Below are 24,026 nucleotides of genomic sequence, written 5' to 3'. Positions count from 1 at the left end.
ATGGCCAGAGTTTATTAAATGAATCTAGATCCTTCATCTTGGCTCTAAATGCTTTAGCTAAGTAAAACAGTGATTCAGAGGATGATTTTAGGGTTTTTCTCATGTATTGCACTTATTCACTCTATGTAGTTTTTATTTCCATAGAGTATGTTTGCTGTCAGTGTAATTTCTATTGATGGTATATTTGTGCAACAGATTTTAAAATGGATGAATTCTTCAAAAAAATCATTTGAATATTTAAATAAATCTATTCCTGCCAAATTTATGCCATTTTTGTTTTGATTTCAGGTAATGTGAGTTTTCTTTCAGACCTGATATAGAAAAAGGAATTTTTAATACCTTCCTCATACAATCTAACTCTAGGGCAAGTAAAGTAAAACTCCATGAATTTCCAAAGATAAAGCCTAGCTGACCAGGAGTACTTAAAATAGGGATACTCTGAGATAACTGTAGGAAAAACATATATATAGTTAGCTTTAAATAGAAGTTGGAGTATGGGCTCTGCTTGCTCCCTCCTTTGCAATTTCTTTGGGCAGGGCCTGTTGTTTCCTAGAGAGCAGGCACAATGGTAACAAGACTTTGCCTGAGCAACCTTTTTATCTTCTTAAGGATTTAAACCTATAACTCAGTAAGAATGTTGAAATACATAGGTTTTTTAAACATTGGAGCAGGAAATGGGACAGAAGTAGAGAAGGTTTTTGCAAAGTACATGTCCTCAAGAAAAGTGTGATGCTGCAGGAATCTATGAGCATAATCTCTGAATACATCATTATTCTTAGCTGCAGAAAACTGACAGGGAAAAGTATATGAAAAAAAAAGTATACCTGACTCTCCTGGTTGGAGCACTTGCAGCATGATGCTGGAGAACATACAAGGATGCATTTAGCAGCATGCACAGATATATAACATTCTAGTACCTAGAATGAACTGCATGTCACTGCATTTATTTACATTGTAATGGCATCCTTCTCCAAGTTAATTATGCCCTATTATGCTTCAAATGCTGTCAATATTTTAGTATCCTAACTTCTAGTCTTCTTCTTAAGTATTTAGTTGGTACATCTTTGATTCTATCAATTTTTCTCCAATCACAGTCTTTTCATATATTACATATATGATAAGATATAACATATAATGCAGACATATTATGGATTTGTAGATATGAATAATGATGTGTCACTGAGATCAGGGAGAGAAGTATTGTGTCCTGATGCTCTGATTAAGCTGATTGTTACTCCTTTAGATGGAAATTAGTTTCAGAAAAAGAAAAAAGAAACTGAATGTATTCATTAGTGGAATTATGAATTCCTTACTAGTCCTGGAGTTTCTATGAACTGTGTATACTGGTGGTATATGTAAAGGAAATTAAGGTAGGTTTTACCTCCAATAATGTTAACTTTTATAAAGAGCAATGGAATAAAAAAGGGTATTTTTTTCTTTCTATAGATAAATACTAAATACTTATGATAGCCAAAGCCTGTAATCCTTGAAGGTTGTCCCACAGCAACTCCTACTGACTTCTCTGGTATTTTGAGCTGAACTAACACAGAGATAAATATTTCAAGGATCAGGCTTGATGTGTTTGAGAACAGGGTGTGCTGGGTGGGGGGTAGGTAAGTGTAGCAACATTTTTTCCCTTTAAATTCAAAATGAAATTATTAACATCATAAAATCTCTGACAGTCAAGAAACTCCAAAGAAAACATGATCTGCAAAGATTGGTTTAAATTCTGTTATCTGAATCACAAGTATAATTCCTTTTGATGTCAATGGGAGTATTGTCTTTGTTACTGGAAGTAAAATGTGACCTGTTGTCTATTTGCTTGTCTGTTATGGAACTACAGATGAGACTGCAGAACCAAACAGATACACCTGGACAGATTTGATAGCCTTTGCAAACTGTTAGTCTTGAACCTGGCATTTGCATGAAACTACACTGAATATTTTATTTTGTATATTTTAAGCCAGTGCTAAGTTTAAAAAAAAAAAAAAAAAAAAAAAAAACACTTTAGAGGTTCATAATACAATTATTCAGGATTTTGAACTTTTATTTTTGTATTATCTATAGTCATCATATGTTGTTAAAAATTTACCCCAATTGGAAAGACTACTTTTTTCATTACTGAATAATATATTCCCATGAAGTTTTCTTTGAACTATCTGTGGATTCCAGCATCTGTAGATTCTTCTCTGTTGTCATTATTTATACACCAATGAGGAGCTACCAAGTGATTGCATATGACAATCATCTGAAACATTGCTTCTGTTGGAAGTATATGTTGCTTAGCTAATTTTTTCACAGTGATAATTGCCAAAAGTTGGCTGTTACTTGTAGCTTTATCAAAAGCTTTTGCTTATTAGACTTTAGGAAATATTTTAGATTGAAGAAATGGAGATGTGCAGTCAGATGATGAGCTAGTTGTGAGCTGGATTACTGAGGTTTACTGAACAATTTCTAGTAACAGAGCAGATTCTCCCATCTCATCATTACTGTGTGCAGGGCATGATACTCTCTTTCTTTTGAATTTTTTTAGAAAGCACTTTACCTGCTGCAAGCTCCATGACTCTTTTTGTACCTGATCAAGAAGGGCAAATACCCACAAGAAGGGAAGACTTCCCTGGGGAATATGTGTTGAAGTTCCCTCAGGTCTTTAGAGATTCTTCAGGGAGGAAAATATTTGACCCCAGTTTGTCCCAAAGAGGACAAGTCCTTGTAATTAACCTCTATAAATAAATCACATACAAATAATCTTTCCCTTTCAAAATAATTATACACAACTACAGCATAGCCAAAGTATTTGGAATCTATATGTACCTGGCAGGAGATATGGGGACCTCAAGTCAATTGGTTAGCAGACCAATTTGGGAAAGTCAGCAATTTAAAGGTAATATGGAAACAAGGTGGAGTTGGAGGAATAACAATAAAATAAATAAACAAACAACGATGTTGCTTTTTTAGAGAAAAAAAATCTTCCTTGAAATAAAACAGTGAAAAATTAGGATTGTTATACCTTCCTAGAATTATGTGTAGTATGTTGACTAGCCAGTACATTTCTAGATTATTTTGGTCATATTCCTGGGAAATAAGCCAATACTGATAAATAGACTTGATGTTTGAAAAGCCTTTAGGATGAATCTAGTGATTGTAGTGTTGTAAATTTGAAATTAGACTCTGGAAAATGTAGTCCATTTAAATTTATGAAAATGATAAATTTTGAAAAATGTGAAAGCTAAGTTGCTTTGAATGCTATATATCACATTAATTACAGAAAAATGGGAAATGTTTCAGCAGTTGAAAAATACAATTGGAATACATCCTGAGTCAGAGAAACTAATTCAAGTTGATCTTCTCTAACATTTTCTTACCTGTGTGTATTCCAGCACCATCTTTACATGTGTTATGCACCTCACTCATTCTTATCCAAAATCTTAAACTATCAACATTAAACAAAGCAATTTGTATCAGACAAGAAGTGACATTTTTGCCCAGTGCCATCAGTCTAATCTTTGGTTTATTTACAGTGCAGGTGAAGTCTGTGAGCTTTTTTTGTCACATGGGTATTTATTAAGAAGGAAGAAGTAAAGTTAGCTTGTCCACTTTAACAGGTTCAATCTTCTGTAAATAAGAAGAGCACATATTAAGGTTGCTATCATTCTCTGACATACACATTTATTAAGGGATCTGGTTTCTTTTTTAGACCAATTATTTTCTCAAACTTTCAAACAATTCTAGGTAAACTTAAAATTAATCTGTGTTTCTTTTTAATAAAACTGAGTACTGTAGTACTGGTATTTAACTAATATTTTATTGTGAATGGTGCCTTTATTTTAGTATATTGAAAGCTTGATAACCTTCAATTTAATGTGGACACCATTCAAGATAATTTCCAGACTACTTCAGTCACTTCAAGTTATATAGGCTCGTTTACATGTAGATTTTCCTTTTATATAGAAAAGTATGTTGTTTATTAATATATATATATATGTTGTACAGTTCTGAAAAATATCCAAGTAATGATCTTTTAAATTTATCTCTTTTTAAGTGAATGAGGTAATTCTGTAAAATAACAATTAAGCATTTCACTCTCAATAGGAATATAGTGGGAATTCCATAGAGTCTATTTCTGCTCAGTACTGAAGGGTCCCTATTGATTACCTGGTAGGCAGAAGGTAAAAGAATCAATAGGATTGATGTCTATGGACCATGTCCTGCTTCTTTTACTTTGAAAACATGGAAAAAATTCCATGGCTTCTGTTGTTTTCAATGCTGAAATGTAGAAGACATAAGAACTGTGCCACCAAATAGATACTATAATGAAACTGTCTTGAATATTGAGGTACATACAAGTATAAATTTGATTGCAATATTATCTGTGACTTTTATAAATTAGAAAGTCAGTTTTCTTTTTGTCTAAATTTTCTTGCATTTAAGGAATTCTTCAAGTCAAATACCTGCCCATTAATTTTCAATGCACTGTGGTTAACATTTTACTTTGTTAAAATCCCTGGCAGTCTTCTGTGAAATACTTAAGAAAGAGAAGCTTTAAAAAAAGTGTTTGAAAAGTAGCCTGTTTCTAATGCAGTATAGAGATATAATTCCTCTGAAAAATATGCTTTTTACAGTCAAATCATTTCATAACTAATAGAAGGCAGAAGTATGGTTTATTAGAAAACATCCCATTCCAGTTGTCAGGGTTTTAATCAAAATCTCAGGCCTTGTGGAGTAATCTAAGGATTTTCTCTTCTGTTTTCTTAGTTGTTTATTGAACTATAATCCCAGTAATGAGCAAGTAACAAAACTCAGCTGCACCTATGAAACTACCACCTATCACAGTCTTTTCAGTCTCAAACAGGATAACCAGAGCATAACTACTGTGTAGCAATACAATTATGAATTTCTTGAGGGGGAAAAAGGAGAGATAAGTGCACAGAAGTCAGCTAACACTGATGCATGGGTGGCTACAGCATGCAAAGGGTTAACAAGATTTTCATTTTAGATAGTTGCCGTAGTAACAATCAGAGAGCTCAGGCTGTATCTTTTCTATTTGTGGGGAATGTTTAGATTTACAGAGTAGCTCAGCTTATTATATATCTGCCTTGATTGCTGGATAAGGTTCGTTGATTAAAAACAGAATAAGATGCATTTTTATAATACTAAAGGAACCCACTGCCCCCTGCCTCTGCCTCCCATCACTCTTTGTCCAGATCTCTCTCAGCTCTCCCAGCACTTGCCTGCTGCCCAAGGTGTGGCTGTAAATCAAGTTTCACTTGAACTTTCAGGAAGCAGGAGCTGGATCTCCCTGAGTTGCATGGAGCAGAAGCTCTTGGTCCCTTTTTTCCTCCCAGTGGCTGATGTGAGCCTAAAGCCATGGCACCCCCAGCTCTGGGTTTGAGCACTGCTTCTTTTGTTTGAGGCTGTAGCCTGTGTTTGCTTGTTCACCATCACTGAGAAGGTTGTGGTGAGCACAGCAGCAGCTGTGCAGAAGTTCTGGTAACCTGAAGCCTGGAGCTGCCACACAAGCCCAGTGCCCCATGCTGATGGCAGCCTCACACCTCACCTGAGGGCTCCCATCTCTTGGGAGCAGGGAAAAAGCCCTGCCTAGCTGGAATGCCAGCTTCAAGGTGCCTTGAACAGCTGCTGCCACGTGGTGCCAAGTGATAGGAGGTTGTTGTTTGAAACAGATATGGTGGCTGCAGTAGTGCGGTATTTTAATGCCTAATTCTGTGATAAGAAGAGAAATTGTGGTATAAAGTTGTACTAACTTGTGGGGTTTGATAGCCTGGTCTCTGATTCTGCCAATTTCTAAAGCTTTTGCTCTTTGCAAGCTTGATTTACCTCTGCTGCTTTGTGGTGTTAGGTTGCTTTCTTGGCTCCATAACACACAACTGAGGGTCTTTCTTTCCCTTTTATTGGCTTCATTGGTATCTTGAAGTGCTAGGAACGTTTGGAAGCTGGCTTTTTTTTTTTTTTTTTTTTTTTTTAATTTCTTTTCTTTTTCCTCAGGTATCTGAAAATTCATTCAAAAATTTTACTGGAAGGATAAAGGATTTTATTTTATTGGATTGGATAGGGTGTTCTTTGAAGCAGGGAAGACCTTCAAGGAAAAAATACCTTTTGGAATTAAAAAGCAATTTTTTTTGTGAAACTGGTCTTAGCCAACAGTTTACTAATCACTTAAATTCAGTCTGCAGTGTGGTGGTACTCAGCTTGACTCTTATTACCACTGTGAGTTTTCATTTCATACAGCAACAACAACAAAATTAACCTGACCCCTGTATATGACCTATGTGCAAATTTGTTGTTCTTTTTGATGCTCCCTACTTTTGAAAGTCAGCCCACTCCCACTTGAGGACCAGTCCTTGGATTTGTGATCTCAGAGTCTTTACAGGTCCCAAGGTGTCCTATTAGAGAACACAGAGCTGCAGCACTGCTGGCCTGAAGTGGCTTCATTGATAAACTGGCAACTGACAGGAGTTTGATACCAACAGTCTTTAGTCATAGATGTACCCAGTTACTGCATTCATCAAATTCACACTGCTTTGTTTCTGCACATGGAAGTGAATGAATTCATCAGCTCCCTTTAAGCAATCACCCTTTTATCAACACTGTCATTTAAACATAGGATATCAACCTGTGTATATCCATCAGTCCCAGAAACAAACCTTGGTTCATAGGGAAATCCTTGCTGCAAAGAATTTAAAAAAAATTAAGTGTATTTCTTTCTGAGAAAACGATCCTTCAAGTAATCTTGTCAAGCTTCCAGTTTCCTTGTCTATTGTTACTTATTTCAAGTGTTGTTTTTGTAGTTCCCTTAAATATGTTAGTATGGGAGGGGTTTGGGCTTTGTTCATTGTTATTTTCAAGTTACAAACATACCAGCAGGTCTTTATCTCCCTTTTACTCCTTCTTTTTTGCATAAATGTTTCATAACTATCTGTATGAAATTTCCAAGTAAAATGCATATTCTTGGAGCTGTTTTTCCTTATGGAAAGTCTTTTACCCTTAACTTCATTGTGTTCAAAACCAAAAGCCTGAAAACAGCATTCCTACACTACTTCTTTGTTTCCAGATTTTAAGATCTATTATGCAATAGTATAGTGCATAATCATAATTATGCATTCATGATGATGTTTGTACTGGCTTAACTCAGGAATAGTGTGAGAAAGCTAATCTTGAAGCCACAGGCTGTTTTCCTGGACTTTAGATTCTGATCTGAGCTGTTTGTTGAGTCTTACTGGAACCAGAGCCCTGTACTCACCAGTCCTGCTGCTGGATTCTCCATCTTTATCTCCAATCCCAGTGAAGGACCTTCACTCATTCCTTTGAAACTTTTTTTTCATGGAAACTTGCATAGTTGCAGTTCTTAGTCATGCTACATTTAATCAGTACACTGAAATAATTTAAATGAGAGCTGCATTACACAACAAAACTGTAAAAACTGAGGGTACTTTTAATCTGTCATTGGGCATTTTAGGGAAATTAATTTTCATTTTTGTGTGAGAACAGTGAAATAAAATCCTCGTGCTTTCAAGGCAATGGCAAAAAAATGCTTGATTGTGTGCAGCATATTCTTCAACTGGAAGAAAGTAACTGCATGCAAGGTAAAGCTACTGCTCTGCTCAATTCATCTTCTTGGTCCAAGGTTTCTGAAATGCTAAAGGAAATGGAAGTACCATGGATCTGTAATTCAGATCTGTGGTAGATCACATTAGTGAGGGGAAAAAAAGAATTTTGGAAAGTATTTTCTCTGAAATCCTCATTTTAATCAGTTACTTAATACCACTATTATTTATTTTAAAATCTATGCAAAATTTGATGGTATGGAAGGAAAATTAAAACCCCTAAAATACTGCACAATCATATGTTAAAATCTATTGAAATTATTTTCTTTTGAAGTCTATTTTAATATTTTGATGGTTTTTTCATTGAGAATATTCGGGAAGGGATTTTCAGTGGAATAAAAAAAAAAATCAAAATTTTACACGAAAAAACACAAAGCATATCTTATGAAACTCTAATTGGCTAGAGGAAATGTCACAACATTCCATTTTTGATATACTAGTAAAACAGAAATTATAAGTGAATAGATAATAACCAGATAATTCCAATTATTTGTAAACTTTTCTATCAGTATTACATATAGAGTGTGTGTGTAAAGTTAATTGCTCTCCTCATTACTTGTGAACAAGAAAGCATAGAGTAATAGTAAAAGTCATTAAAGGAACCTTGTTCCAGTTTATTTATACATAACCTGTCAAGTATCGTGTGCAAGGCAGCAGCATCACAACTAGCATCACACTCACAGAAGACCATTTAAGTTTGTTTTTTTTATGGACACAAGAAGCTGATTTTAAAGCCATCCCTAAGAAGATTGTCCTTGATTTTACATTATCCTGGGTGGGTGTTTCAATTTCTTCCATTTACTATCACGCTCGCTAGGGAGAAAATATCCTAGTGTCTGCTTAATAGTGATGGAATTTTCTACATGAAGATGTAAGGAGGAATTAGGTTTTACCCCGTAATTATATATTAAATCAGTGTTAAAATACAGTTGTAATCAAATCCTTTCATATCCCAAGGCCACACATTTGATACAGTACATTGGAAGGTCAGAATACTTAGCTGAGTATACACCCCTTGAGACTCAACAGATGTACAGATATGTGGCCTAATCCCAAAAATGCATTCATAAGTCTGGAAGATCAGAATTGAGCCTTAATTCTCTAAAGGACTGCCACAATGTTGTGTGGTCCTTTCATCCAAATTAGAATGATTCATTATGCCTAGTCCATTAGCACCATCAGGGATAGGTGTGGGCCATAAAATCTGCATTAGGATTTCTAAATATGTCAAGGATAATCTTAAAATGAGATAAATTGGGATGTTTTAACTGAACTAAAAATAATTAATCAAAGTCATACTTCTAGACTTCTGGTTGTTGAATCATGTGTTAAACTTCTACCTTGAATGATTATTCTAACAAACATAAAACTCGAGCAGAGAAGTGCATGTTGGATTTATGCTCTTACTTTAAAGTACCACATTTCCTCTTAGTGAAGAGATCTATGTAAATAGCTAATAAAAGGATGCATAAAAATCTTTAAAAGTCCTCAAGAAAGGCATAGATTCTTTTCTATTTTGCAATTCTATTTCAAATTAGAGAGGAATTTATGTATAGTATTTTGTGTACATTCAGTGTGTGCACCAGTGAAGTTCAAATATTGTGTAATGCATCACCAAGAGAATTACTCTGCAACACCTACACCATTGACTACAGTGCCTTTGTCTTGAATATGTATTTCATAAAAACCTCACAATATTCATTGAAAATGTAATCCTAATACAGCTGCACTCATTCATACAGTTAAAATATTGGACAAGCATATACAAAGAACTTTTTATTTTCTCCCTCTTTAGTTCTGAGAAAGGAAAAAAGGTTGAAATTTTAAACAGTTATCTTTTACTATGCTAAAGTGTGACTTACTCACCATTCATGGCAAAAACATTCACTTTCCTGAACTAAAATACACAACCTGAGTTTGCAGTTCCAAACAAAGTAATAAAAATATATAAGAAAAATCTATAACTAGCTATTCTATAGTTCTGTGTAATGGATGATTAATAGAAGGCTTTATGCACGTCCTTTTTTATTTTTGTGTTTTTAATGTATTCATAGAATCATGGGATAGTTTGGGTTGGAATAGGCCTTAAAGATCATTCATTTTCAACCCCCCAGCCTGAGGCTGGGGCACCTTCCACTAGACCAGGCTGCTCCATGCCCCATCCAGCCTGGCCTGGAACACTTCCAGTTATAGGAAATCTTATTCTCTGAGCAACCTGTGTCAGAGCCTTACCACTCTCGTAGTGAAACATTTCTTGTATCTAATCTAAACCTACTCTCCTTCAGTTTAAAGCCATTCCCCCTTGTCCTATAATTCCCTCTTTTTCTATTCCTTAGATAAAAAGAAATTTGGACTTCTGGAATAGGTGATTTAAATCATCCATTCCAGGATAACAAAAAGTATAACAAAGAAAAAAAAATACAAAACTGCTCTAAACTAGAAATTATTTAGTACCATACTAAACTAGGGTGGAGATACAGCAGTCATTTTGGATGGCTTTGGTGTAAATAAATAGACCAGGGGACCAGGCAGAATTAATCCATATGCAATATAAATGCCTTCATATCTTCTGGAAAAACATCTGTAATTGTCCCCTTGATCATCTGAAATATCATCACTATTGTCACATTAACTGCCCCAAGCCCACATGATACATGTGCAAAGGGAGAGACCAGCTGGCAGAAGCTTGCTGATGGTTTATCCCACAGTTTAACCCATCAACCTATCCAGAGTAAATTCAATGTTTGCAGATTTGCAGCTGAGCCATACTGAGCAGAGTATTCATCTATCTTTTGTGAGAAATGTTTGGCAAAAGTGAAATAAGTTACATCCAAGCAAGTGCATTCACAAAGTGTTTACTGGCAAATACCAACATGGCCTCATTAGTAAAAAAAGAGATGAAATTCTTAGAGTACACAATAATTTACAACAGTGAGGTTAACCCAGTAGGAAAAATGCACTGATAATTCAGTGTGAAAGTGTGCAAGCAGCACTGCATTATATCTTGTCTAAAGATAAGTTATATAGTGTGTGATTTCATCAGAACAGGTGCATGTCATCTCTGAAATAGTATTATCCAAAGTATTCAACTCTACAGTAAAGTGGGAAGGTTCAACACCCATGGCAGATACCTGAACACTAAGACACACTGGCAGTGCTCATGCTACCCACAGGTATCAACTCACCACAAGAGATGATTCTCTTAGAATTGCCAATTTTCAGAATATCCTCAGCACACCTATGCTAATCACAGCACTGACTAAGAACGGGGTTTCCTGCTTCTGGTCATTGTGTAAACACACAATACAGATATACACTGCTTTCCCAAAGTACAAAATGAACAGGAAAGAGAGTAAAAGGAAAAATGAAATGAGACAGCGAAGTCAAGAGAGTGATGGCAGAATACACTGCTCTCCATCCCATGCTCTTTGAGAAAGGAAGTTATCCATACATAGTCAGGTATTTATAAAATGGGAGAAAAAGGAGGGAGGAAAGAGTAAGGGAGCAGCAACTGTGGAGTGAGGCCAGGTGAAGGCTTTAGAGGAAGGAAGGACTGCAGTAGAAAGCTCATCAAGATGGAATGACGTGGGCAGTGGAAGATCACCGAGTGCTCCAAGGTCCATTTTCCAGATTTTCATACCTGATCCAATCAGTTGGTCCTCACCTCCTCCAGGACCACAGAAGCAGACAGAAGGAATCACCAGGACTTGGCTAGGTCCAAGTATTCCAGAATATGGGTTTATTTAAAAGTTCTTAGAACTGGGGAAGTGTTTGAAGATGGGTTCCAAGGGTATCCTGAGTTTAAAAGAACAAACTGAAGTTGCTTTTGACAACATTGCTTTGTACCTAAATTACAGTGACATTTGATTTATATATATTTTACAGATTTAAAAAAAATGCACTCTAATTTGGTAAAATGAATTGAACCCCGTGTTTAGCACACATTTAATTTGCATTAGGCAGTCATATTTGATGGTAATAAGAATTTTGAAATAATTTTAAAATATTGCCAAGTGTTGGAAAATATTAACATACCTAGGGTGTGGGAGTTTTTTTATTTGAATAATTTCTTTGGTCTGCTTTAGGTTTGTGGATGAAATGTAAATAGTAATACATGGTGAAATGTATGTTCAATCTTGTCACTTGACAAGTGATGATCTCTTGGGGTAAACAGCAGGGTTTCTCAGTTGCAGGGAATCCCAGCTGTCTTTTGGGATTCCATCTGTGTGCACATTTTATTCCCCTTTTTATTTTTTGTGTTTGAAACGTTTAAAGATTTTGGTTTGACCACAGCCTCTTCAACTGTTACCAATGTTTTTCTTCTACTATCACCAAAAAAGATACTGGGAAGTAGATGGTTCTTTACTTCTTCACTAGTTTCATGGCCCATTTCAAGCAACAATTTGTGCAGATATATAAATTCTTGAACACTCGTCTGAAATCCTGAATCCCATAAAGTTGGAAAGTAGTAACTGAAACAATTATCCCATGCTGTCTGAAGATTTAGGTGAAATTAATTGCATACATTATGTTGGTATCAGGTTTTCAAAGTTTGTGGGTTTGAGGGGTTTTTTCAACCACAAGGACTAAGGATTGCAAAACTTCTTTTGCATTTAGTTCAAGTTTCAAGATCTCCCTTGCAGACGTAGTGGGGGCTGTGAAAGCTGAAATGCTGGTGAAATTGTAAGATTCCAGAGTGGATGTTTATAGCTGGAGACTGTCATGTCTTTGCTTTAATTAGTGATGTTGTCATCAGCATGGAACCACTGCACTGAAAACCTCCTGGCATCTCCAGTGTTGTGTTAGTGGAGAGGAGTTGCCTCTGCATGTCTAGCAAAGAAAGCTGTGGCACTGTGAAGTGCTGCCACAGGCCTTGACTGGCAGGTTTTCCAGAAAAGCCCTTGAGATAAATATTCTTCCAAGCCTGAATCCTCCTTGGAAAAAGATAAGAGTTTTCAGGAAAGCTGCAGAAAGTGAAAGACAGTCCAGCTGATTGCATACAAATGAACAACAAAATGTGATCTCTGTTTGTCCATTGGGCTGTTTGGATGGGATTGTCTTACAGCTTCATGAATTTGTAATCAGTTACAAGGTAAAGAAATGCATTTAGACAGTCAGTGTGAGTATTATTCAAAAACATCTTAAAACAAATATTAGTTAATCAAGGGTAGTCTGAGACCTATACAAATATCTGTTATTGCTCTGTCCAGAATGACCCTTAGGAGCTCTTCCCAACTGAATTGGTTCAATGAGCTTACAAAGTTTGCTAAATTGAGTGTGGTGATCATCAAAGGTGAACTCAACCTCTCTAGAGGGGATATTCTGCAGTTTCAGCATGTCAACCCTGCGATGATCCAATTGCATTTAAATTGAATTTCAAAGTAGAAACCTCCATCATTGTATTAACTGGTGTTTTGCTAGCCCAGACTCATATCTGAAGGCACCTGAGATATACTTAGAGCTCTCTTCCCAGTACACTCTTGGTTTTAATTGACTATATAAACTAACTCTGCCCAGGGGGTGTTGGAACTTTCTCCAAGGTCATGAAGATATTCTGGTAGTATTCTGTGTCTTTCATGGGAACTCAGGCTCTTTGGAAGATTTAGGAAGAAAATCTGTTTGCAGGAACCAAAATACAGTAGGAAACAAAGCCTTTGAGTATCAGTATATCTCCTTAAATAATGTTCCAAGAGTTCTTGGAACACCATGCCTGGGACAGGATGGTCATGTCACAGTGACTTACTGAACATGAGCTCAGTAGCACAGCTTCTGAAGAAACAGCCAGCACTGATCAGGCATTTGACATCAGAATTTCATAGATTTCAAACAACTTGATCATGCCTTATTTTTCTAAAGCGTGGGGGTTTCCTCAAGTTTCTGCCAGGCCACACACATCATATGTTAGAAATCTTTGCAGGGAAGAGCCCATCTAACGTTACTTGTCAGCACTGATTCCACTTAGCAAGAGTGCAAAACTATTTTCGGCCGGCTGTGATGGCTATTTTTATCTCCATTAACCTCTTGACTGAATATAAACATTTATTGAGAGTTACCTCCTTGTTTGTCCAGTTGCTTCAGAGGTTAGTGAAAAGTGGATGCCTGCCTGACCTCTTTTATCCTCATTAGCTAATTCTAATTGTTCCCTGAGAGATCACACTTTTGACCCTGCTTGTCCTTGTCAAATTTGTCTAGTTATGGCATGAAAACATTAGCAGAAATTGCATTTTCAGGGAAACATTGCTCAAGTGTAGAATGTACCTAGTGTAGAGCAATGAACAACACTGTGGGTCTATAATGTTTGAAAAATTTGAGGTAATTACTGTATGGCCCCATCTTACAGGCACCCATGTTAGCAGATCCCTGTGATTATACATGGGCAGTAGGGAGAATGTTTTGTAAGCTTTTGAGTAATGTGTAGCAGTTCTTTTGGAGGGAGAAATAAAATTATGTTTGGTTTTTGAAGCCTTATTTGTAAACAGCTGCAATATTGTTGCTTCTGTATCAAGAAAGGTTTTTTTTTTGTGTGTGTGTATAGAAAGATACGTTCCTTAAGCTAGAGATATTCCTGATAGAACTTTAAAAATACCCAGACAAAAGAGTGGTAACAAGACCCAAACAAAAGGTAAGTAATACCTACCAACCACTATTTTGGGAATGACCAACTAAATTTTGCAGTATGACAAATACATCTGATGAATTACAGGAAGATTTTCATAGAGCTCTCTGAGACGCAGAGAACATGCTTTAATTCAAGTAGGATGATGTCCCAAAGGTAAAAGAGCTGTCATCAGGAACATGTTGCCCTGCCAAGACTTCCTTCGGTGTCAAGCCAAGACAGCCTGTTCCTGTTTTTCCTGTTCCTTGGTGGTTCTCAGCTGTGGTTGTAAAGTTGAGACAAAGGTCTCAATTAGGTATCTCAAACAGACAGGTGCCAGGCTTCAGAGGTTGTAACCAGTGCCTAAAATTCCTCAGACACTTAGTGCAAATGACAAAGCCCTGGTGTGATGTGCTCAAAGCACGATATCCTGCTTTAGGAGCGGGTTGCTGCATTCTGCACCCGCTTCAGCTTTCAAATGGATTTAAAATGTAGCCTCAGGTACAGCGCATTGCAGTAGTCTAATCTTGAGGTGATAAAGGCATGACTGATTTAACCATAGCTTCTTGTTATCTTGGACTGGGGTCTTTTCATTTTAACCATTTTAAGGAAATGGCCTTTCCTGAATCAGCAGGCTTGCTTCAGTTCTCACTGTGCAATGAGGCACAACAAGAGCAAGCCTCTCTCAGTGGTGAACACCTATGAATGTGTAAACCTCACAGGATGCCAGACCCCAAGAGCTGCTGCTGTGGTCCTGACCTGCCTTACAGCTCACACAATATGCCAGTAAGGTGCATCAAAGGGAAGCCACTGCTGGTATCCCTCAGTGGAGCTGCCAAGCTTTACAAGCAGCCAGGGTCTTGTGAAGTTTTGCTTTCATATTAAAATAAGTTTATTTGCATATCTGTGCAGCTTGGGAGCAGAGCTGTGGGAGAATGAGAAATTCTTTTGAGGTGTCCACCAGTTCTGGGCTAGCAGAGCTGTGAGATGAAACACCCTGTTCCTCCTCCAGCCTATCTCTAGTGCCTAGAGACCACTTACAGCTGCAGAGCTGATTACAGGTTTAACTGCCAAGCTGACCTGGAAGCTAATTTAGTGATAACCATGGAGTTCTTTAAGTTCCAGAAAAGCCCTGTAAATGGGGAACAGCAAAGCAGACCCACATGCTGACTGCTGGCACTCAGTCTACCTGCTGCCACTGCTGCTTCACCTCAGAAGGGATGAGGCCTGGGCCCCTCTCCTTCTCTGCAGAAAACTGGGGCAGTGGCCTGGGACTAAGCCTACCACTTACTAAAGGAGAAATTAATCTCCATGAGAAAGTCAAATGGTATCTCTGTATCTCATTCTTCCTCAGCAGTATGTGGTTAAGTATAATCCTTTCCCAGGACATATTATTTGTCCTGTCTATGTAGATAAACTATTGCCCAGCACAAGAAGATCCTGATATTATTTGAGGCTTTTTGATACCACCTTAATGCAGATAATACCCTTAGAGATGGAAGAGACACAATGAAATGTCAGACGTCTGGATAGAAGTAAACCAGAAATAGGAATTAGATCTTGTGAAAAATTAAATAGATGATACCTTCTGCACTTAAAAGATAGAATTTTGGTTTGCTCTGTTTTTTAACTTGGGAACTTAGGAAAAAGAAAACTTTTTTGAATGTCTTAATTATTTGTGGTGTATTTGGAAAATTCTCCTAGCTGGATAATATTTCACTGTCTTTTGATTGTACTTGGGATTACCAGAGACTGAAAGCCATATAAGCACAAAAACATATTAAAGGCTTGAGTGAAATGGCACTTGGAGAAATGCAGCAAGTATTGGAGTGTGTCCTGATCCTCCTCTTCATTATTGCTATGCAGCCATAGTTGCCAACATTCTTGGTACAGCTTGTATTCAATTTGGGTATAATTCTCAGCTGTGTGAGGAAAGCCACTCTAAATTATTTCCATGGCAGCCTTGGCACTGTTTTGGTGTCAATTACAGTAAAGTTCAGACTTTTCTATGATAGAAGATAGAGATCATACTTTGATTACCCTTCATCTCATCTGCTGCATCTCTTTCTCAGTTCTTGCCTAGTTTATGTTGTTATTTTCTATGTAGCCCATAAGTGTATGCTTTACACCAATTTCATAACTGATGTCAGGCTTGATAATTTACATAGAAACTTTAACCAAATTTTTAAAAATATATTTTTTAATTTATTGGTCAATTATTAATTAGAATTCCAATTCAGAATACAAGTGCATGCAGTTAGGTTGACTCTTGTAATGTTTCATATAAGCAAAACATAGTTTCTGCAGCTTTCCATAGAGAAAGCAATATTAGGAGTTGAGACATTACATGTCTCTTGTTTCAGTGTTTTTACACGAGGTAGGTATATTTTTGCTAGGTGTCACACTCCTTTTTCCTAATTTCATTCATAATTTCTGTCTGTTTTTTCCCAATACGTAGGGAAGATGAATAATGTAATGGAGTGCATATAGAAGTATGACTTATACACAAACATTCATATGAAAAATGTAAAATCGAAAATGAAAATTAAGTAAGAAGTAGTGTATTTGATAAAACACTATTAGAGTCTAAACAGATAAAAACCCACAGAAATATGAAGACTTGTGACATATAAGATCTTTTTCTATCATCATTATTAAAATATTAATGTAATTATAGTAAATATACATTATTTAGGATTATTGATTTAAGCTTACATGACTAAAATATTTTAAGCAATATCTGATTTGCAATAAATATTTTCAGGTATGTTTTGTGAATGTAATATGTTCTGTGGTAAATGCTTTTATTCTTCCCTACATTTCTAGATTACTTATCAGGAATAAATGTTGGCAAAACATCTGCAATGTCCATGTAAATATGATTTTCTGTGTCGTAAAATTTTTTATCTTGGTCAGTAATACAGATTATCACAAAAAAAAAAAAAATTGAGACAAATGGAGGATTATTGGTGGAGTATAAAAAAAATTAAATTCTCTTACAAAATGTTGGAATGTCTTGGACAGAATTATATCCCAGAAAAACAATTAGAAGTTATATTGTAGTTGTTTTACTTTGTACTCTCTGTTGTGGTTTTGTTCTTGATACAGTGGAGAAGAACTATCTATGATAGAAGTCTAAGTGCCACAAACTGGCAAACTCAGGATTTTTGCCATTTGATTAGTAAAAGGAGTTAAGTGTTAATAAATTTGAGGCCTCTGCCTTATCGCCTCAAATAAAAAACTCTCTAAGTATAGAATCTGAAATACAGACAGGAGATGGTGAATTGCCTGCATGCCTTTCAGGTGGGATGATTCAAGTTTTAAGTCTTTGAATGTATTAATACAACTTGTTTTATACTCTTTTTAGAGTCAATCATTAACATTATTACTATTTCAGACATAGTAAAATCACACATCAACACATAGCAAAAGGGAAAAAAATTATCCATTCAGAACAATTTCCTATGATAATTCAAATGTTACCCAGGACAGATCTTTGAAATGGATACCAATTCTTTAAATTCTTTCCTGTCTGTTTCAGGAAATAGCGAGATCCCGTTGATTATGAGTACAATGTGTCTAAAGTTCACTTCTAAACACTTGGCTCTTTGCTGTGAAAGTCATCTGCATTCCCTTTATAATTCTCAGCCACCAGAGATATTTGTAATCTTGGAGATCTGATCCAATATCATTCGGAAAATCCTTGATAATAGTTTCACCATTCAATCAATGAAACAACTAAAGCTTCCTGCTTATGTCTTCTCTAAAAAAAATCTCGAGGCAGGGGAATAAGACTTTGGCTTATGGGTTTTGAGATTTTGTTGTTTGCAAATAAAATTATTATTACCATTATTATTCAAGTTCTTAATCAAGGCGAACAAACGGCATCTGTTTGTTATCATCCTTCCTACAGAAGACAAAGGCTTCAGTCCCTATGGTACTGACTGCTGGCCCCAAGTGGCTGCTGGATGTGACTTGGCAAGGAGTAGAAGACAACAAAAACAACTGCATTGTGTACAGCAAAGGTAAACACAAACTGATTTTTTTTTTTTACTTTCTTGTGTAACCTACTGAGATAAATATATACCTGTTGCATACTAGGAAAATTAACATTAAGTCTCCCCTTAATGTCAGTTTTTGTTCCTATTTTTCTTCCATGTTCTGGTTTTGCCTTTATTTTTTTCTTGTAATGATATAAAAACCCCACATGGTACCTGTAGTTTATTAAATGCTTTATAAACACTGAATTACATCAGCTAGCATAAAATGTATACCCTCCATTTCTCTCTGAGAGTCATTGCTCTGGGAAACATCAGTGAAACCTATACACTTTGAATGGGTCAATTCTTTTTTACTTTCTTTTTGGGCATACTGGATATCATTTCTTTATTTTACATTACATGGTGGACTACTAACTGAAATCCAGTTTCGTATGACGAATGAGAATTTGATTGGACTATGAAAAGGCTTTATGTTAGCATGGTAGTATAAGATAAATGGAACTGGATTTCAGGGTTGCCACCTCTGACATTCCAGTCTGCATAGAGCATGATGTGATGATGCTTCACTGGAGTGCATTGGTGAGTGGCAATGGGTATCACTTGTGTCTTATGTGAATTTTCAGATTTGTTCATGTCAGGATGAGTTCTTACAAGGCTGCCCACCAAAGCTGCTGTATCTAACCCATCACATCTAACATCTCCTTTGGTTCAAGGTGCACAGGTTTTTGTCTTGCATCTTGAAACAGCACAAAGAGCCTTGGGTTGGGTCCATAGCACCATGGTCTATGCACCACTCTTGTGCTGTCACTGTGAAAGCTTTCTAAATGCAGCTACAGGATCATTACAATGCATTTAGAAAGAAAGAGAGAGAAACAAAACACCACTTGAGTATATGGAATAAAAATAACTTAGTGTAGCTGTGTTTGGCATTTACCCTACAGATCAGGTTGCAAAACTGTGACTTTCCTTCCTTGTATTTCAATCACCAATCTCAGCACTATGTGAATACTTTAGAACATACACTGTTCTTTTTTAATTTCTTTTAGGTTTTATTTCTAACCAAACAGACCTACTGAGATCAAAGATTTGTTTGCTGAGGCAACCTAGTGACCATTTCAGCATACAAGCATCCAGGCAAATAAGCAGCCATATCAATATATTAACATACAAAACATTAATCATAACATCAAAGACTCCTAAAAACTTACTAGAAACAATTACAACTTGTTCCTATAATCATTGCAATTTATACACTTATAAGAGGATTGCCTTTAAACTGCCACAAGCCTTTGAAAGTTGAAACGCTGAAAACAGGGAATTTGCATGTTAAAAATGAGTCGCACACCAGGGTCTTATAAATTCTTTCTGTTATAATTACAGAATGTCAACACATTCATTCTACAACCTGAAACACCTGCAGTACTAGAGAACTGGGCTCAGATCTAAAAAGGGTTGAGCTGCCCTCCTTTCACAGCTTGCTGATTGCAGCCCAAGTGGAAGAAGCAGCAAAGTGCTCTGAGTAACAAGCACACTGAAGGTTTTTGCATGAAAATTCAGAGCTGCAATTTGCTGTTCATAATATTGAATACTCACAGACAAACTTTTCTGCAGAAACTTCTTAATGTAGTGAGAAACTACTTTCACTCCAAAAGATAGCTCATGTGAATTCCCATAGGGTGATGTCTTATCCAGTATTATATTCTTTTTGTAGCTATATAATGCTTAGCACATATTTACCAGTTTTAATCTTCAAGGTATTTTTCTAACATTAACTAATTCATTCAACACTGCTTTTCCTGTCTGAATTATTTTATTGAAATGAAACATTTTTCTTTTCTCAAATAGTAAGAACCTGCTTCAATTTGATGCAATCTGATTAACCCAAAATGTTAGTATTTTCATTCAAAGGTGATCATGCTGGTTATTTTAGTACTTGTTAACAATGTATGATGAGACAGTTAAACAGTACTCGAGGTGAATTCTATTGTCTCTACCATAGATGCATATTATAACTAAAGTTAAGGAAATATCTGAGGATAAATACATGTTAAAAACCTGCTACTTCACTAAACTAATGCAGGAAGTAAGTTTTGCTTTGCTTTCACTGTGTTCTGTTCCTCTCTTTGCACTCTGAGGTGGCTGCTGTCAGTCATTAGGCATCTACCCTTGCCTTGAGCTCTGTTAGGATTTTTGTACTAGAGAGATTAATTGGCTTGGATCACAAAACAATGTCAAATAGAAGATGGTAAAATAAATAAATAGAATAATGTTTCTTCCTTCAATTTGTATCTCATCATTCCAGATTACATTGCTTTGATTTGTGTTAGCTTTCTGTCTCCTATAGTGCCATTACTTCTAATGAAACGGTGTCAGCTGGCATGTAGCTGTAATTTGATGTTATGTTGTAGTTGCATGTGTATAATTTTGTTAGTTTGCTTAGCAATACGTTTTTATTTCTGAAAGCAATTAGCTGAACAAATGTGTGGAATTGTCCATGTAGCAGATTTGGTCACCTGGGAGCTGTTTTCCATACTAAACTCAAGATGAGATGAGTGGAGTAAATTGGCACATTTCTAAGACGAAGATAAGTTTAGAATTGGCTAAGAGTACATAGTACTGGTTGATCAGTTGCTGACTCAGAAGCACATGCCATATTTCCTTTTAGCTCATTACAGAGATATCTTTGAGAGCAGAATTTCCCCAGATCCTTCAGGAGAACATAGGAATGTCAGTATGATTTCCAGTTCACTAGAGGCTGTGAGCACTGTAGTCACCCACATATTGCACACAGAATAATCACAGGGACAGGAGCCTAGAGTAGGTTCTATTGAAAGAGAATTTGAGCTGGCTGGCTAAGTCCCTGTTTGCCTTCAATGCTGTCCTTTCTCTGCATAAAATACTTCATATTTTCCCTAGACAAACAGACAAAGAATATGTGTGCATATATACATATATGCATTTATTTATTTATTTATTTAGTTAGTTATTTATTTAGTTATTTATTTATTATGTACACATATAGGATTATATTTCTAAGTTTTTACTGTGCAATTACAAGTTATCTTCTGTACAAATCTTTAGATAGAGAAACCAGTTATTTAAAATCATGCATCAAAGTACATTCAAAGTGAATAGCTATGAAATAAATATTCACTGTTTGAAATAAGTGCTATTCTAATTTTTCAGTTTAGTCTAGGATCACTACTTGTATTTTTTATAATTACCTTTCCCCAGTACCAGGACAAGATAGAAAAGAGAAAAATAGTTCATTAGGGATAGTTAATTATTATCCCATTTTACAAATTCTTATACAAGTTAGCTACTCATGGCACATGCCATTATTCCACTCCATTTTTTAAATTTCTTCTTCCATTTTGAAAGGAAACTTTCACTACTGTAATTACATTCAAAAGGAATGCTGTTTTTTTAATATTTATGATAAAATTTTCTCTTGTTTCAAAAATGGACTTTCAGAAAGTCTAGTCAGTAATTTGAGATATCTCCTAGAAACTGAGATTTGAGACAGGTTTTATGAATTAAAGTTTATTTAGCAATATGTTTTCTTTAAAGAGAAAAAAAAAAGCTTCAGCATAATTCAAGCAAATTACAGTGGTAGGAAGTATTAATGCATGAACTGTATTGCCATTGCTATATAGTGTACTTTAGAAATATTTTTGCCTAACAGATTTTCCCACCAGACCTGAAAAACCTCTAAGACCACGGTTAAGAGTCTCCCCACAAGCTAGGAGGGGGCTGGGTTATTTATTTCCTGCAAATCTTTCACTGAAACAGCAAGGATTTTAAAAAATAAATTATGACCGACCAGAATAGAAACAGTGTAAAAAAGACAGTTGCACAGACTAAAAGCCATGCTCATGTAACAGACATTTTTCTAGATATTATTTAAGCCATTTATGGGAAATGTATGGACACTGTATGTTTGGTGGCATTGTTAAAACAGGGTGTCTGTACAAATATTTAGCTGTGAGAATTATAAAATCATAAGGCGATTAAGTTAGCTAGTTGTGAAATTCCAATATTGCTTTTTAAATGACTTCAGGATATAGGAGGTGCTAAGGTTATTATCTGTTATCAGGAATACAGCGGAATTGTACGACTGGATAATAACTAAACAACTGACACAATGTAAAATTACATTATCAGTGTGTTAAAACAAAATTGCGCCCTAAAGGAGTCTACATGCCAGCTCAGAGCTGCAGTGTAATTATGCTTAACTCTGATAATTAAAATACAACGGAGATCAACAGAATCATTTTCATTAAGAAAATTATTAATGACGGTGGTATAGCAGTAATTGATTGCGGGGCACCGCAGGATGGCTGGTGCGGAGCGCCGGCACGCGTGGCGTGTCCCACGGAGCGCTGCCCGCCGCGGGCGCGGCTCCTGCCCGTCCTGCCGTGGGGAACCCGGCCTTGCTGCTGCCCCTGGAGGGGCAGGTGGGAGCTGGGCTCGGGTGGTGCCGTGCTCGGGTGCGGCTGCCAAAGGGAGGTGCTGCAGGCGGCGGCTCGCACGTCTGCTAAGCCAGCCAGTCTCAGTCCGTGTGAGGCAGTGCTCGGTTGTGCATTCCCGTTAGTGATTTACTGATGTTATTTCCTCCTCTGCCTGGCCTCTCCGAGTAGTTTCTGCCCTGTGTCGTTTCCGAGAGGATGCGGATGCCGTCCTTGCCCCGGCGGGTTGCGCAGGCACTGCTGGCATCTCCCGGAGCGATTCCACGGGCGCTCCCGCTGCCTGCGCTGCGCTGCGGACACGGGATACCGAGTGCCTGAAAAGCCTCCTCTCTCCCTAAGTGAAATCACAGTCGCTGCCCACTGAGCGATATAACGAAATCCTTGCTAGGGAGGATGTTGCCTAAGGGAGAGATCCGAGAATTGTCATTTCCTTTGGTGAGCAGAAAAAACGGGGAGCGGGGGGAGGGAGTTTCGGGGAGTGCTGCTCCGCACAGCTAAGGAGTAGATGCTCGAGCAGATGTGGCTTTTGAAAGCTGCCCAAAAATGTCTATTCTCCAATCACAATAGAGAAGAAGCCTGCTAGGGTGGATTTACAGAATTATATTAGTTAAAATGACAGCTGCCCGCGCTGAAATTGTGTCATGTAGTTAATTTATTAGTAGAAGCTTGAGGAAAGGCAGCACAGAGGAGAGGGCAGGGCAGAAGTCAGGACTGGAGGCAAAGGCTGTGCTCGACCCTTCTGGGGCTTCCACTGGCTGCTGAGCCCCATATAAAATAAGTCAGTAAACACGTAACTGGATACTCATTTCACTGATACTGGGGTGGCTTATTTAGCTGAATATGTGCCATTTGCTAAAAATACAGACATTGTAAAAGGGTTACATGAAACCACTCAGAAAAATTGAAGGCAATTTTGAATTATTTTGCTAATTTAAAGTAAGCATTCTAATTTTTAGCACAGAGGAATAGTCAATTATTGCAACAGAAGGATACTTAAATGTTTGTTTAGTGACAGGATTATTTTTCTTGATTGTTCTGTGAGATCCTTGACACTATGTTTTCCCCAGCAAGAGAGTTTTCAGCTAGCTAATACTTTTTTTTTTCTCCTGCAACTTCAGGCAATGTAATGGTACATTGCACCACAGACATACAGCACCAGGGACCCTAATGAGACAGAGGTCAAACATCATAAGAAGTTTAAACACTGCTGCATTAGAATATGAGTATAATTTGGTTTGGGTCAGAGAACAAGTTGTTTAGTAGGCCAAAGGTTTACTTGGGGCATATATTTTAGATTGCAAAGGGCTTTTTTCCACATACTATTAAAAAGCAAATTGAG

The 24,026-nt window shown here is 36.8% G+C and overlaps 1 protein-coding gene across 3 annotated transcripts in view; it reads left to right on the top strand.

Annotated features, from left to right (window-relative positions):
* ZFPM2 (zinc finger protein, FOG family member 2) overlaps positions 1-24,026 on the top strand; it is a 302,873-nt gene that overhangs the window by 175,742 nt on the left and 103,105 nt on the right. For all 3 annotated transcript variants that reach the window (XM_056483930.1, XM_056483928.1, XM_056483931.1), the window contains one exon: positions 18,131-18,242. In XM_056483930.1, the coding sequence (XP_056339905.1) occupies positions 18,131-18,242 (112 nt within the window). The remainder of the gene's footprint in view (positions 1-18,130; positions 18,243-24,026) is intronic.

This window comes from Oenanthe melanoleuca, chromosome 2 (genome assembly GCF_029582105.1).
Source record: "Oenanthe melanoleuca isolate GR-GAL-2019-014 chromosome 2, OMel1.0, whole genome shotgun sequence".
Classification (NCBI taxonomy): Eukaryota; Metazoa; Chordata; class Aves; order Passeriformes; family Muscicapidae; genus Oenanthe; species Oenanthe melanoleuca.
This window is presented reverse-complemented; position numbering and strand designations above follow the sequence as displayed.